The 17,324-nt window shown below is 42.0% G+C and overlaps 1 protein-coding gene across 4 annotated transcripts; it reads left to right on the top strand.

Moving 5' to 3' along the window:
* The first annotated feature begins 4,798 nt into the window (after positions 1–4,798).
* On the top strand, positions 4,799–9,223 carry LOC107393244 (LIM/homeobox protein Lhx8). 4 transcript variants are annotated; one of them, XM_054729975.2, is made up of 9 exons: positions 4,799–4,972; positions 5,621–5,698; positions 5,939–6,064; positions 6,232–6,353; positions 6,721–6,941; positions 7,149–7,252; positions 8,087–8,182; positions 8,297–8,486; positions 9,014–9,223. In XM_054729975.2, the coding sequence occupies exons 1-9, from the start codon at positions 4,895–4,897 to the stop codon at positions 9,088–9,090; spliced, it is 1,092 nt and encodes a 363-aa protein (XP_054585950.2). In that variant the 5' UTR covers positions 4,799–4,894; the 3' UTR covers positions 9,091–9,223. The 4 variants fall into 4 exon arrangements, with proteins under 4 accessions (XP_054585950.2, XP_054585949.1, XP_054585947.1 ...); XM_054729974.2 differs by lacking the exon at positions 5,621–5,698 and having other exon boundaries at positions 4,800–4,972; positions 8,309–8,486; XM_054729972.2 differs by lacking the exon at positions 5,621–5,698 and having other exon boundaries at positions 4,802–4,972.
* The last annotated feature ends 8,101 nt before the right edge of the window (positions 9,224–17,324 follow it).

Here is a 17,324-nt window from a genome sequence, read left to right on the forward strand (position 1 = left end):
GCTAGAGGGATTGACTGGTAGAAAACACTCTGCAGTGAGTATCGTTTGAGCTGTGTTATCAGATGGAGGGCATTCATCTCCACCGGGTGGAACGGGACACATTTCGATGGAGGCACGCTAACTCTTTATCCGTCTGTGATGGTGAGATATGACTCCAGGCTCATGCTGCTGCAGGTCGGAGTGTTATCCCGCCACAACAGAGCGGCTGTGAACAGCCTTTCAGTGTGTGTGTGTGTGTGTGTGTGTGTGTGTGTGTGTGTGTGTGTGTGTGTGTGTGTGATTGTTGTTGTAGGTGTGTGAGAGGTGATGGTTACTCGGAATATGAATCTGAAAGAGTTGGGTTTGCATGCTGGCACACTTGGTTAACCACAGAGAAGTTTGCTGGTTCAAATCCTGTCTTGGGCTTTCTCTACATGTATGTGTGGGTGTTTCTCTGCACAAGGGAGACGGGATAGTTGAAACACTTCCAATTTCTCCAGTCAGGGCTAACTTTCGAATCATGTGATTCATTCTGCTCATTCCCGATTCAAATCCGCAGCTTTCTCAAAGGCAATTAGCACCTTGTGGCAAACACAATTTGAGAAGAATTGAACACAACAAAACTTTTTATTTGTTTCATTTTATAGCAATATCTGCTTTTTAGTTAAACCCAGCAAACCTAAAGGTGTGGAATGATAAAACAAATTTTAATGATAATTTCTGACTACAATAAGTTGCTCTGAGTGTTTCATGCAGGCTGAACATGAAAACAGTCTCCTACACCTATCTCCTGCTTCAGCTTCTGATAGAAAACAGACAGCGAAACTCTAGGTTTAGAAAATCCTGACATATCTACGTCACACTGTCACTTAACATTCATGGACTCACCCATCTTGATTCGCAGTGAGGAAGGCTGTTGTTGATTTAGCGTCCAGGAAACAGCAGAGAACGTCTCAGCTAGTAGAAGCTAACCATTAGCATTAGCAACACCACCACACAGCAGAACTCCTCCAACCTTGTATTATTTTTGGAGATAAAACATCAATGTTGTGAAGCAAGCAGAGCCAGTGATGGAAGTGTGTTGCTGTTAGCCAATCAGACATGAGATGACCAATATCAGGAAATAAGAGCCTGAAAAAAGGCACATCTGAGCTTTTATTCCCCAGCATACGACTTGCAAGCTGTTTATTCCTACTAGAGACAACTGCAAATGTATTCATTAAACAAGTCACCACCTTTTGTACGTTCTGTGTAATCTTTCTGCTGTTGTTTTCTAAGCACAGCAAAGTAAATTTGTTTTACCTGCAGCCTTGCTGAAACTTGTCAGCAAAATAGGTTCAAACAAACAAACAAACAAACAAACAAATCTTCCACTTCGCTGTGTTTAGAAAATAATTAAAACAATGAGTGTGTATGCCTATGGCGATATTTTCTATGCATGTCTTTAGCTTTATGCTGTAATGTTAGCTAGTTTGTGGCTGCAGGAGTTTGGGTCGATTATAACAACCCTGCAAAGGGAACATCTTTATGCCGTCTTTGAAGATAGTCTGACTGAGGGGGCTGCTCACTGTATTTTGGCATCAAATTATGTTAGAAATCAGGGATAATCCAACTGATTTGTAACTTTTGCAATGCCATTCTGCATAGATTTAATAGAGAGTGGAAGAAGCTGGAAGAGCAGGGGATACCAAAGCAGAAAGAAAGTCTTCACTGATGAACAGGAGAGAGACATGATGAGGGCTGCAGATGCATTCACATGAAGTAAGCAGTTATGTGGTAAAGGATAGGCAGGGGCAGTTAAACGTGTATAATGGTGGTAAAATATAACATAGTACATGAAATTACGAACACATTTTGAGATTAACATTGTAGGTTAAAGAACTTGCATGTCAGCCTAGTGAAAATTGAATACAAGTACCCAAAGTTATGGAAGGAGTCCTTTTAGGATGGACCAGACTGCTTCGAATATAACTGCACAATTACCTTCAGGTGTTGAATAAAAAGGTTTAAATGTTCAGCTGCTTTATTTTATTACAACTAACCCAGACTGTGGGGTTAACATTTCACTTTTTGTGTTTGAGACCAAACCTTGCAATTAGTATTTGTGCTGCAGAGTAAATAGCTGTACTAATTAATAGCAGAAACATGTTAAAATACACTGCCTGGCCAAAAAACTAATTCTCCACCCGAAAGCAAACAGGTAGGAGCCTCCTGTTGGATAATTACTGCATGAGTGATAATCTTTCAGCTAGTAACAAGTTATTTAACCCCAACTGGTGCAATGAGTTGCTTCTCATTTCTTAAACTACCATGTGGAAAGACACTTTTGGTGGTCGTGGAGAAGATGTTAGTCTGTTTAAGAAGGGTCAGATCATTGGCATGCATCAAGCAGAGAAAACATCTAAGGAGATTTTAGAAACGACTAAAACTGGTTTAAGAACTGTCCAACACATTATTAAAAACTGGTCTGATGCGTCCAGGTGGACCCTGTTCCACAGTGATGGTGCATCAGGGTAAGAAGAGAGGCATGCCTAGTGCCTACTGTACAAGCCTGTGGGGGCAGTATTATGATCTGGGGTTGCTGCAGTTGGTCCGACCTAGGTTCAGCAACAGGATGTGCTCCAAGAATGAGGTCAGCTGACTTCCTAAATATACTGAAAGACCAGGTTATTCCATCTTCCCTGATGGCACTGGTACATGACAATTCCAGGATCCATCGGGCTCAGATAGTAAAAGAGTGTTTCAGGGAGCCTGAGACGTAATTTTCACACATTGGCCACCACAGAGTCCAGACCTTAACCCTATTGAGAATCTTTGGGATGTGCTGGAGAAGGCTTTGTGCAGCGGTCAGACTCTACCATCATCAATGCAGATCTTGGTGAAACATTAACGCAACGCTGGATGGAAATAAATCTTGTGACATTAAAGAAGCTTATCGAAACAACGCCACAGCAAATGTGTGTCACAGGCGGTCCAATGAAGTATTAGAGTGTGACCTTTTATTTTGGTGGCGACTTTTTTTTTTTGGCTGGGCCGTGTGCATTGCATTTTGAATCCACAATCTTAACCCTCTCAGGCAATAAGTTTTGATAAAGGGACGAACAACTAAATCCTTCAGGGGCACCAGTTAAAAAATGCTCATGAAATACATATGTGGAGTAACCAGGTAGGTTTTAAAGTTGCAAATTTGCAATGCCAGAGTGTTAAAAAGAGCCCCCAGCTAGATGAAGCAATGCTAAAAAATGTTACAGTTATGCTCGATCTCCCCCAGCTCTGTGTGGTGTGATGGACTGACAACCTGTCCAGGGTGTACTCCGGCTCCCGGCAACCCTACAGGAAGATGTGGTTGCTGAAAATGAATAAATGAGGAGTTTCATGAACAAGTGTAGAAAATGACAATAAAAACAAGTGACACGCATTGTGTTTTGATTCTAGCATTTTATAAATGACACTGGTCATTACTCTCGAAGATCCAGCTGGCCTCTGTCTGCTAGAAATGAACACGATTTACATAAAAGGCCGAAGCAGGTGGTCAAACTGTGTGAGCTCAACGGTGCGATGCAAAAACTCTCCTGCACTGTAAACATTCACAGGTGGCTGCAAACAAGACGAAGAGTTTCTCTGTCTCCACATCAAACAGCTGGAGTCAGGGAGTTCAGGACGAGGATCATCAATGAATCCTTTTAAATAGCCCAACACTGCTTTTTGTGTCATTTTTGTTACATTTTATTGGCATTGGAATTTTTCTGCTAATAAATGGACCTAGATTTCAGAACACTCGCATTGTTTATGCTACTGATGATCAAAAGTTATCATGAAGAAATATTCATGTTGTTTAAACCAAAATGATGAAAAAAAAACAAGTAAAATTTCTTCATCTCTTAAAGAAATAAGATTTTACATTAAAAGTATGTTTATGTGCAGCAACTGGCACAACACCACTGTGGAACATGTTTCGCTTTAAAAAATCGATGAAAATAAATTCCAGTGGCATGTGAACTGGGGACAGAACAAAGAAATCTGAGAAAAGGGAGGTAAAATTCAAGCTGCTGTGTTTTTTGTTTGGAAACTTGCATAAAAACTATCAATGAAAGCTGTTTAAAATGCTCTATTAGTTTCTATCAAATACAAATAAAATATATGTTGTTGTATTTTGTTAAAGTTCACCATAACAAAACGAAATCAACAAATTATTAATTAGAAAAACAAAGAAGTGACAAATTTGTGTGCAATTTGTTAGTTTAGTTATTTTCTTGTAAAGTTTATCTTTAAGTTAACTGTTTGTGCAAAACACAATTGTTGTTATTCTTCTTGTAGCATCATTCTAAATTAACCCGAGGCTCCTACAGAAGCAGGAGATTTAGCAGGTGCTGCACCAGTCACCATGCTTCACATGAACACCACCTGCTTTCTAAAATATTTTGTCCAAAAAGCAAACAAATAAAAAAACTCTAGAATCCATTAATTAAAAAAAGTTATAAAAGTGGAAATCCACAACTTTCTCAAAGGCTAATCTTTTAAATAGCAAATGACCTTTATGCATAATAATAATAATCACCACGGTGGCATGCTGGGAAAATAACTAATAATAAAGAAAAAGTCGTGCAACTGAAAAAAATGACAACACAATGGCTCCTTTTGCTCTTAAATAAAAGTGTGAAATATCCATTATGATATTTTTGTAGGATTGACTCAGACCTTGGTGTTTAAAAACAAAATAAAATATTCAATGGTGTGTTTTTGCCTCCCAAAGTTGAAATATCAATATGCTTATTTCCAGACGGAGGCGCGGCCAGGAGAAACGATGAGCTGTGATCCGCCCTCTGCAGCAGCTGGCTGCAGCAGCACCAGGATGCAGCAGGAGAGAAGAAAGAATAGTTGCTAATAACTTTCAAACTGGGAGTGTTTTACCGTCATGCGCTGGAAAAGTGAAGTGAAGGTAGAGTGCTGCTTCAACGGCAGAGAGAGCGGATCTCTGCTGTCCAACGATGAGGTGAGTAAACGCTGCAGCCTCGCGCTCAGCGCGGAGGAAAAATCAGTCTAAAATGCTTTTTATTTTTATTTTTTTTGCCAATTAAATGAGAGTGGGCTTTTGGTGTGTCATTAAACCGGCCTTCCTCGGGCTGGCAGCTTTAGTATTTTCACAATTTGAAGAAATGTCAAAGAAAATTACCCCTCCCTGAATTCTGCAATTAAAACTCAAGTAGTTAATGAGACCTCTTCACCTTTCGGTTGCCCCGGGAAGCTTGTGGCGAACTTAGTCTTTTTTAATTGCTGTTATTAAATAAATCACCGCCTCCCCTCACACACTTTTTTCATACCTCGCGCTGGTTTCTTGATTGACGCGTGAAATTGTTGTGTTGGTTGGTTTAACCATGCACGGCACGCGCGGCTCGGGAGCGAATCATGAAATTCACAGCTCGAGGATCATAATGCACGCGCGCGTCGAGTGCATGCTCGAGTGTTGTCTGTTTTTGTAAGTAATGGCGATCCTTCTCTTCTAAATGTCATTGTGGTTTAATCGCCGCCGGCGTTGTCATGGTGAAAAGTGAAAGGCATGATATTTATGGGAAGGAGCGGGGGGCTTTTAAGGCAGCTGCCGCGGTTTGACGCGCGCCGACAACCTCCGCGCGCCGTTTAGCGTCTCGTCATGTGTGAGGATTGCGAGGGAGACGCAGAGCTGCTGGGTAAATGCTCTGAGGACAGGAGAGACATCATGGTAGGATGGTTTATCCTCCAACACAACTTTGACTTATTAGACTAAAATGTTAAACTGAAAACCATGTTTGATCATTTCATTCCTTGAATTTGACTTTAAAAAACTTTTGTAAAATAAAATTCACTTTTTTAAAACTCAAAATAACAAAATAAACTTTCTAAAAAAGACAAACAGTTTCTGCAGACTGCGCTGCAGCCGGTTGGAGACGTCTGTGCGTAACTGTCTGGTTTCCTTCATCAGGGCGCGCCGGTGGAAGTTTTGGATGAAGACACTTCATCCCCGCGGGCGATGCCATCCGCGCCGCTTCTGGGCAGGAGCGTGTGCGCCAATTGCAACGAGGAAATAGTGGATAAATACTTATTAAAGGTAAACGCATTACTTAGAGAGTTGTGTTGCATTTTAAGGAGCATTTTTGTTTTTCTTCCCTCTGGCGCTTGCATTGGACTACAGTGGAATTTTGGTATTTGTACATCTTCACCAGACCTTCCTTCAGACTCCCTGTCTTCTGCTAATTCATCGTATCTCTGCTGTAGGTTAACGACTTGTGCTGGCATGTGCGCTGTCTCTCGTGCAGCGTGTGCCAGACTTCGCTTGGCAGCCACGCGAGCTGCTACATCAAAGAGAAGGAGGTGTTCTGCAAACTGGATTATTTTCGGTACGTGCGTCAAACCAAAATTCAGATTATATAGATTATAGAAATTAGTGCAGATACCAAACCGGAGTTTTCGGTTTGGAAATATAGTGGTTCATCCGAAATCAGATTTACAAAAAAAAAAAAAAAAAAAAAAAAAAAAGGATCTCCAATACAAGTCAAAGCAATAACAGATTCACATTTTTGTGCTTCTCATTTAGAAATAATGTATTCATTTAAAAGCATCAACGCTGTTTTTGGTCTGTCAACGAAATCAACGAGTTTTAATCCAACATTGTTATTTTAAAATCAAATTTGGAAGAACTATTTATTTTAAAATGTTTTAACAACAGAATAAATGAAAAAAATCACCACTCTTCTCTCCCTGCAGAAGATACGGCACCTGGTGTGCGTGCTGCGGCAGGAACATCCACGCCACAGACTGGGTCCGCCGGGCCAAAGGGAACGTTTATCACCTGGCCTGCTTCGCCTGCTTCTCCTGCAAGAGGCAGCTTTCCACCGGGGAGGAGTTCGCTCTGGTGGAAGGGAAGGTGCTCTGCAGGATTCATTATGACTGCATGCTGGACAACCTCAAGCGGGCCGTGGAGAAAGGTGAGGCGGCTGCGCGCACAGACACCGTTAATATCCATCCATGAGCTGCATGGTGCCCATCTCCAGCAGCCAACGGGCAATTAGGCGGGGTACAGTTAATATGGAAATCTTTATTTATTTTTATTTTTTACAATGTCATATTTAGTGGTCACAAATTAGGTGTTCCTTGTTGAAATTTACTTCAATTAATACGAGTTTTTGCTGCAGGGAACAATGTGAACATGGAGGGCGCCGTGCCCACTGAACAGGAAATTAATCAACCAAAACCCTCAAAGAGAGCCCGAACCAGCTTCACGGCCGATCAGCTGCAGGTTGGTAAAAATTATAATATTCCACATTTTCTGTTTCCACAAACCAGACGTAAATATTAATGTGAATATGGAAATGTTGATACAATAGGCCCAAAAGCAGATCCAAAGCAAATTAAGGAATCTATTTTCTTTAAAAAATGAAAGAAAGAGATGAAAAAGATTAACTTCAAACGTTAAAAATAATTTTATTTATTTTAATTTATTGTATCCAGGTCGATGGGACCTTGACCAGCTGGAGACTTGAACTTTTGTTAATTTATTTTGAAAATCAAAACCTCTAATTAAAACACTAGAAACGCTTTGATTTATTTTTATTCTGATACAAAGACTCTAAATACACATTTCAGTTTATAATGTGAAATAATGTATTAAAAATAATCTGGTAATGTAAGCAAAAAACACCCTGATTGAAAAAGGTGTTAAATTGATATGAAAAAAAAGCATTGAAAGTAATGTGCTTAAATGTCAAATAAAGTCATATGTTTATTTCTTATGTGCAGTAATTATAGACTACATTATTATGTCCAATAGAGAGTTGTCAGTGAAAATGTTTTTTTTACCTTAAGCAATTTTTATTGTAAATATTTAACACATTTCCCAGTATGACATATTTAATCATTATTAATCAGAACGTTTTGTATTATTTTCCACACACACACGCACACACACACACACACACACACACACACACACACACACACACACACACACACACACACACACACACACACACACACACACACACACACACACACACACACACACACACACACACACACTCGGCTGTAGGACCTCCTGTGTGATGCTGATTTTGCTCTACCTGTTTACATGCAGGTGATGCAGGCTCAGTTCGCTCAGGACAACAACCCTGATGCTCAAACACTGCAGAAGCTGGCAGAGCAGACCGGCCTCAGTCGAAGGGTCATACAGGTAAGTTCAGTCACTGCACAGAGACTAAACAGACGATGGAGCATCTGTAACAGCAAAAGTCTCCACGTTGCTTTAATCTTTAGTAAGAAGTGCTCTGTCCGGTTAATGACGCAGGTCTGGTTCCAGAACTGTCGAGCTCGCCACAAAAAGCACGTGAGCCCCAACCACACCTCCAGCACCTCGATGACCACCCTGCAGCCCAGCCGCCTGTCCCAGCCCACCCCGACCCCAGAGGAGCTGCAGTACACAGCCTACGGAGGCCCAGAGGGTTCAATGCTCTCAGCGCTACACTCCTTCATAGACAGTGAGAACAAGATTATTTTTTCATGATTTATCACGTTATTCACCACTCTGCCACAGTTTATCCCACACCTATTTCTAAGGCATCCAAGTCTGTGACTCTCTTTGGATGATTGGATTCCCTGAAGTAAAATAATCAGTAGACACGCAGAGCAAGTCTGTGTAAGCTGATGCCTTATTCAGCATGTCTGAACATGTTCATCTTGACATATATTGAAATTGAATGCAAATTCTTCTGGCCATAATCAACATTTTCAACAAACTGTGAAATGATTGTGTAAAAATGGCTGATCAAATCCCATTAACCTCGGCCGTGACTCAAAGTTATCTGCAAATATTGAGATTAATTATAAGATCATGTTTGTCCTTCTAAAATTATGTTTAAATGAAAAGAACAAATGTCTCCTTCAGAGATGTCCTGTTAAAGACTGACTTTGTTTTGTGTGTGTGTGTGTGTGTGTGTGTGTGTGTGTGTGTGTGTGTGTGTGTGTGTGTGTGTGTGTGTGTGTGTGTGTGTGTGTGTGTCTGCAGTACACTCTCCTCCTTCCATGTTTCAGCCGTTGGTGCCAGCCCACGCTATGGCCTCCCTTCCTGTGTCTCACGCCTAAGCTGCTGTCTTTCTTTATCATATCACACACACACACACACACACACACACACACACACACACACACACACACACACACACACACACACACACACACACACACACACACACACACACACACACACACACACACACACAGCATTGTTCAGCTCTCCACAATAAAAATAATTTCATGCTCTGTAAATCAAAACAATTTCCTTTTGTAAACATCATCTATGATTTAGGCTGATTTTTGAGGACTGTGATTTGTATGTAAAGGTTTCAGTGTACCTTGCTGACATGTGACTCATAATTGTGCACGTTGTGACACTGTGCTACACTTAAGTGAAAACCAACAGCAAAAAAAAAAAAAAAAAAACCTCCATATGAAGGTGATTTTGTTTGTATAAATGGTGCAATTTATTTATTGTATGTAAAATCTGTTTCAAGAATAAAAATCTAATTTCACAAACCTTGGGAGTGGATGCACGCATGAGAAAACTATTATTTTAATCTGTGTGTACACTTTAGTGTGCCTTTTTATGAAAAAGTGATGACTGAATTGAAATGTGCATCATAGAGACAGTTTATAGTTCATCAGATCCTATTTTTGTGCAAAGCATTTACACAAAACTATATTATAGACATTCACCCATTGGATTTATGATAAAAGTATTCAGTGTGGGGGTCAGAGTGTTAGGAAAGTTGTCTTACAGGAGGGAAGCTAAGCTTGTGTCTACTTGTTTGTGGTTGACCAAAAGAATCTTATTTCCAGACACGGGAGAGAGCCGAGGGCATATAAAAACACAGATTCATCACGCTTATCAGATTTAAGGTATTTATTCATCCTTCTGATAAAGCAAAAATATAGACAATTCTGCTGGCAGTGCAAAAAGTTGTTCCGCAAAACAAAGATGACAGCATGAAACATAACATGCCCTGCTGAACACCGCATGCATCGTTTGTAGTTCTTTCTCACACACAAGCAGAGTTGTTTTGCATTGCACTTTACAGTTGCGTGTTCTGGCGTGTTCTGCTCAAACGTTTGTATGTGTGTGTGTCTTAGAGGAGAGAGAGAGAGAGAGAGAGAGAGAGAGAGAGAGAGAGAGAGAGAGAGAGAGAGAGAGAGAGAGAGAGAGAGAGAGAGAGAGAGAGAGAGAGGAAGTCTGGCAGTGCTGTCACTCTGAGGTACCATGCGGGCAGGATCTCAGGATTGTCAAACATTCTGAAACATGAGTCACAATTCAAACACCTAAAGAGGAGAATCATTCTAAGCGATGCATGAAACCACTAAAAACACAGATGACAGAAAAAAGACAACATTGTGTGGATCCACCAACTGCTAAGGTGTTCGTTCATTTCATTGATCACTAAAAGTTCTCTTACATTGATCTTCCAGTTTCTTTTGTGGATTTTGGCTTTGTGGTAAAAATCAATCAAAGATTTCCTTTTCAAGCCAGAATCTAATACTGTTCCTAAAAGACAAACCAACATAATCGCACCCAATCGCTAAAGACGTTCAGCTGACAAAAGCTTGATGAACACAAGAAAAGGTGGCATAGGAGTCATATATGTGTGGCCCAGATAGTTCAAGAGAATACAAAAACCCACGAAAAAAACAAACAAAAACAAAACAATTTAAGGCCACAACACAAATATAAAAGCCACAACAAAAAAATTAAATCTACAACACTAATAAAAAAGCCACAACACAAATACAAAAGTTGTGTCTTCTGTATTTGGCCAAACCTTTAGGCCACAATACCCATCTGCAACCAAGAAAACATTCATCAGTATTATCTGCTGAAATAAAACATTTATATGAAAATCACATTTAACCATTTAAAGCATGATGAAATTATGAAGTAAAATGTTTTTCTACATGCTCAACTGTTTGATGGCTAATGTTACAGTAATGAAACATTTAAATCAGTTACATTCAGTTTATTTATACAGCGCCAAATCAAGACAAAAAATGTCTCAAGGCACTTCACATTCCAATACAGGTCAGTTCATTAAGCCAATCAGTAAAAAGTTTCCTATATGAGGAACCCAGCAAATTGCATCGAGTCTGGTGTCAGTGACTTTACAGCAATCCTCATACTAAGCAAGCATTTAGTGACGGGAGAGGAAATCTCCCTTTTAACAGGAAGAAACCTCCAGAGGATCCTGGCTCAGTATAATTCAATTCAATTCAATTCATTTTTATTTATATAGCGCCAAATCACAACAAGAGTCATCTCAAGGCACTTCACATAACAAACATTCCAATTCAGGTCAGTTCATTAAGCCAAAAATGTTTCCTCTATAAGGAACCCAGCAAATTGCATCACACACACACACACACACACACACACACACACACACACACACACACACACACACACACACACACACACGCACGCACGCACGCACGCACGCACGCACGCACGAACACGAACACACACACACACACACACACACACACACACACACACACACACACACACACACACACACACACACACACACAAACACACACACACACACACATCCACTGGTGATGATGAGCTACAGTGTAGCCACAGCTGCCCTAGGGCATACTGGCAGAGACGAGACTGACAAACACCGGTCCCTCTGACCACCACCAACATTGCTCAGATCATATATACCTATTTACCAAGTAGTATTTATATGGCTACATTGTGATTTCTTAATAAATATTCTATTTAGTAAGTGATCAACTTTACTGTCTTTATGTCTGTGAATATTTAATTCAGCAGGTGAACTAGTAGTAGTGCATTCAAAGTCAAAGAAAGAAAAATGTTATTGTCAGGAGAGGGAGAATGCTTAAGTAGTTAGCAGCAGTGTTCAAGCCGATGGGCCCCTCCACGAGGCTACCACAGCTCAGCAGAACATCATTGTAGAAACCCTTAGAGAGAAAATATAAAGCTAACAGCTGAAATAGCAGGAAATAATGCAATTGAGAGAATTGTAGGAGGAAGTAGTAGAGTGTGGAAAGTGGTCAGTACATAGGGACAGTAGACCATGAATTTGTGAAGGGCTAGAAATGAAAATATTGCCCACTGCTAAGTTCGTCTGAGAAACTGATGACAATAAACATGGAACAGTTCATTTAAAAGATGCTACAGCGTTGTCAGATAGAGATCCACTATAGTGAAATTTACTTTTATGTCTCGAGAACTCAGTCATAATAAAATCAAAAGTTATCAAAAAGTGGTCCAACAGGACTGGATTGTGTGGAAATACTGTTATTTCCTCACACTCTATGCCATAAGTCAGCACAAGGTCTACTGTATGATGGCAGGAGCGGGTGGAGCTATGTATTCTTTGAGTGAAACCAACAGAGTCTAAGATATTACATTGAGGCTATCATTTTCAATGTCAACAAGAATGTTTAAATCCCCCATTGCAAAAAAATAAAATATCAGTGATCTGATCCAAAACTGAGAGTAAGGGCCTGGTGGACGATACAAAACTACAAACGAGAGTGGTTTTAGAGTTTTGCAATCTGGATTAGGAAAACTAAATGTTTATAAGAACTGTAGCTATTAACTGGTAAGGGATTAATTAATAGACTCGAAGGAAAATTTGTTGCTACTCCTCCTCCTCGCTCTGTACTTTGAGAAATATGATGATTTAAATGATTAGAAGGAGTTGACTCATTTATAGTAACATAGTCCTCTTGCTGCAGCCAGATCCTTTGAGAGCGAGCAAAGAGATCTGATTAATGGAAAGCAGATTGAACTGCCTCTGTGTATGAAATGTGCTCTAGAAATAAAGCTGCCAGGTTTCTACTGCCTTAATCTGGCTGTTTTAAAGAAACAATCCCACTTATACTGGTTGAAAGTGGAATTACAACTGTCGTGAACTGCTGCAGCTTGCTGTAGCTAGCATTAATATGGCCCACCGCTAACACAAGGCAACTGATACTAAAATAAACCACAATGTAAAACGAACCACACTGTTGGACAAAAAATATTATTTACAAGCAAAGTATAGCAACAAAGCCAGGTCATCATCAGTTCAAGATTTTGAAGCCTCCTTTAGCTCCCTAAAATGAGGGTATGCTGTGCTGTTGTTCACTTTGCTTTTAGCTCTTTGCTTTGCTTCCAAAATAATTACTCTCTTACTTTTACTGCCAAGCTCCACCACGATGCCAAAAACAGCAAAATTCTTCTTGTTCATCCTGTGATTTCAATTGACAGTCAGCAAACTGAAAACGCAAATTGCTAACCTTTATAGTAGCTATCGGCACAGTAAACAGCCATTGTCGTAAAGCAGGCACTAGTGAACCTTGCCGTGCCACAAAACTGTTTAAGGACCCTGGGGACATACTTAACATTAAGTGGTAGACATGTGTTTATCATTGTGACACTTTCAGGTAACAAAAGCTGTAGCCAGAAACAGATCAGCTGTTCACGCCTCAACATTTAATAACTGGCACCATCTTCTGGTGAAAACAGGTTACTTCAAGGGTGAGTAAGACGAGCAGTGTCCCAATAAGAAAACAAAAACTATTTATTCCAGTAGAACTTTCTGTATGAAACATCTGTGGATGTCACAACAAATTATCCTATAAAATATAGTTACAATCACTTAGTGTGTGCCATTCGATTCTAAGAGTCCAGACCAAAGATATGACTTATCTGCAGTTTTCCTATTTTTAGTTTTTTTTCGATTGCTAAAACTCAAAAATCAAAAATGAGGCACAAATTTCACAACCTCTACTTCTGTTCCCAATCGCCTGACTCCATTTATCACTACTTGAGATTGCCTTATCATATTAGCACTCTGATTGTCCTCCTTTACACTCTGATGTCAATTTTACATCACCATGCTGTCAAAACAGCACACAATTTTCGTGTTTACACACACTTGTCAAACAAACTCTCAAAACTTCAATCAACAACACACAACTATTCAAATCTCTAAACTTTCAGGTCTGGTGAGCAATTTGCAATCAGGGACTGCAGCATAAAAGGAGGCTTGACCCTCGGTTTTGTTTGATATAAAATATGAGGGAAGTAGGGGACATCTAAGGGAGAAATTAAAAGACATAGGAAGTGGGGTGATGACTGTAAGGAATTTGTTAAATGATGAAGAAAGGAAATATAAGTTGGTTGTTGGGTATCTAAAGCACTGTGGTCTGTTGAATAGATTTTTTTTTTTCGCTCTTACTCCGACTCACACTCCAGCACAGTAGGTGGCGGAAATGCACCTAGCAGTTAGATGACACCCGTCATTAAACTCGAAGAAGTAGAAGAAGGTTTTGTTTGATGAACAATGGAGAACAGAGACAACAGACCACGGAGAAGGGTAGGAGGAGGAGGAGGAGGAGGAGGAGGAGGAGACGAAGGAGAGTCCAAATCTCCGATGAGATTCGTGCCACTGTATTGGACCAAGTGCTCAACCATGGGTTGACCATGAGGGAGGCTGGCCTGGGTCCAGCCAAACCTCAGTCGTTTCAGTGTCGACCATCATAAGGACGTTCAGGATGGAGAACAGGTATGACATTTATTTTCATGTGTATTGTAATACAACATTCAATAGACTACAGCACTTTTTTCTAAACAGTGTTTTGGGACACATTTGTGGGTTACAGTCATATTGGGTCCCTTTATTCTTTTACCCCCACATTTTGTTATCAATTGTTATTTCAAAACATTTAAGTAAAGGAGAATGATTCAAAGACAGCAAATATTTCCACGAATTACTGTGAAAAGCAAATGTCATTTTTGTTTCCCAGGTACTGTAATTTCTTGAAGAAATTTAAAGAAAAATCCAAGAAATTCTATGAAACACAGCATTAGAAAACAAATGTGCTGTAAAAAGTAGTGAAAAAAGCAACTAGCTCACAAAACAGTGCAAAGTGATGCGTTGAGCTTGTAGTTGTGCAGTTCACTTGTTTGGGTCTTAGGCTAGTGTCTACAGTAATCTCTTTGAGGTCACGAGCAGAAAAGTTTGGGAACCAGTACACTACAATGTACTCTGTATTACTGTAATATTTTTCAGGGTGGCCAGAGAACCTCATCGTGGAGGAAGAACTTCAATTGTCACACAGCAACAAGAGACTGCCATTGTAGACATGGTCCGTGAAAACACAACCCTCACACTAAAACGGATCCAAACAAGGGTCCTGCCTGACAATACCATCTTCAATGATCTCCACACAATCAGCATCTCAACAATACATCGTATACTTCACAGAAATTTACAGTAATGACATTGAAGCAAGTCTACAGGGTTCCATTCCAACACAACACAAACCGTGTGAAGGCCTTACGTCGAGTATGTGCTTGTAAGTCCCATACATTCATCACTGACACATGCATGCATTGTACCACTATACAGTAATCTTCTGTAATAGTGTTCCTTTTCTACATTGTCTCAATGTAGCATACGGTCTCTGTGTCCATAGTGTAACTTGTATTCTCATACTGTCTGCTTCAGCGTATCCAGGATGATGACACAGCCAATGAAAGCTATGAATACATCTTCATAGATGAGGCTGCATTCAACCTGATAAAAAGGAGGCACCGGGGAAGAAATGTGATTGTCTGGGACTGGGGGGCCGTTGCCCTCCTCTGGAGGTGCTTGGGTTGCCTCGGGGGGTGGACTACTGGCAGTTGTGATTGGGGCCCCTTGGGGGCTTGGCGGCGGCCATGGGTCACTGCCTGGCGGCAGCAATGCCCCTGGGCGGGTCTGGGTTGGGGCCTGGGGGCTCGGGGTTTGGGGGTGGCCGGCCCCGGGTGGGGATCTGGGCTGGGCCTTGGGGGTCGGGTCCTGACATGTATGCTGCCGGGAAGAAGGCAGGAACATGCAGCAGTGCCTGGCTCGGGTTCGGGGGCCTCAGGTAGACCTTGGCTCCTCTGCCGTTCCATCACAGCGGAGGGGGAGGTTCAGGAGGGGGAGGACCCAACCTTACCTGGATGTCCCATGTCTTATATATTCTGGAAGTTGTGCAAATGCAGGGATGGGTATAGATATTCTGCTGGGGTGAGGCTGGGTTGGTGCCCTCGGACTCCGTGGGGCTCTGTAATGCTGCTGCTTTGGACCCTGGCAGGATGGGCTGGGGTCTCCATGCCCTGGGTGGCAGTTTGACAACAGAGGTGCCTATTGGTGCCAGTAGGGGAGCTGGCTCCCTGGAGGGCTAAGCCCAGCCAGCCATTCTTCCCCATCCCCGCATATTTCTCTCCTCCTGCTCCCTCACATCATCACACAAACATACACATAGGACCTTGGGGGGTGGGCAAGTCAGGGAGTGCGGGTATGGACCCCATTTCCGCATTCCTGTGGCAACCTGCCCCCCAATTTTATTTGCACCTTATACACTTCCACTGACGACATTCCACACAAACACACACTTAGTGCCTTGGGAGTGAGCACATTCAACGGCATTTGGCAGGGGGATATTTCAGCCTCCTCCCGGGTGCCGGTGCCCACTTCCAATTTTAAACCGCACTTAGACACTGATGGTTGAGGGTGTAAATGGGGTGGTGTGGTTGCACCAGCTGGCATAGGCCGGATGATGCCCGCACTGCCCACTCACCACAGCCATGGAATACACCTCATGATCACACAACACTATATTGGAGCAGGCGGAGGGAGACTAGGGGTCTTAGCCACCTCTGTTGTTGCTAGGCCTCCTGGGGCTGGAGGCTAGGAGGGAGATCTGGCTGTCTGGTTGGGGTTTGGGGTGGTGGGTTTCTGTGCTCTGCGTTGGGCGGGGGAGCCTGCTCATCAGCACCCCAGCAGAAAGGGTCAAACTCTGGTTACCGGTGATGGTTGTACCCAGTGTGCAGCAGTACCGGGACCAGAGTGAATAGGGTGTGTATGGGGAGCATGAGTGGGTGTCCGGCGTGCATTTTTGTAAGTCTTGGGTTGTATGTGCATGTGTGAGCATGAGGGAGGGAGTGTGTGACTGTGTTTGTGTATGATTGTATATGTCAGGTGGGGCCTTTGACTCCTCCCCTCTCCTGGAACCTCTCTTGATGATATAGATCTTTGTCCCCCCTCCCCCTGCCACACCTGGTGTGAGGGGTTGTGCCATGGTCTGCCTGAGTGTTCGTGGCAACCGGGTCTGGGGGTTTAAGATTAAGGCATCTGCCTGATAGATCCCGGTGGCTGCCTGGTGGGGTCTGGGTCCCTGGGCTCTGCTGGGTCCCCGGCGGGGGTGGTCACCCCTGGGTCCCGGGCTCGGCCGGCTAGGGGGTGGGAGGCTGTGGGCGGGCCTGTGGGCTTGCCGCTGATATC

Source organism: Nothobranchius furzeri, chromosome 8 (genome assembly GCF_043380555.1).
Source record: "Nothobranchius furzeri strain GRZ-AD chromosome 8, NfurGRZ-RIMD1, whole genome shotgun sequence".
Taxonomy (NCBI): Eukaryota; Metazoa; Chordata; class Actinopteri; order Cyprinodontiformes; family Nothobranchiidae; genus Nothobranchius; species Nothobranchius furzeri.

Excerpts from the sequence above, each read along its gene's own strand:
- LOC107393244 (XM_054729975.2), top strand. The coding sequence starts at position 4,895 with ATGCGCTGGAAAAGTGAAGTGAAGGTAGAGTGCTGCTTCAACGGCAGA. Across the intron at positions 7,253-8,086 it reads TCACGGCCGATCAGCTGCAG|GTGATGCAGGCTCAGTTCGC; the intron begins GTTGGTAAAAAT and ends GTTTACATGCAG. Across the intron at positions 8,487-9,013 it reads GCTACACTCCTTCATAGACA|TACACTCTCCTCCTTCCATG; the intron begins GTGAGAACAAGA and ends GTGTGTCTGCAG.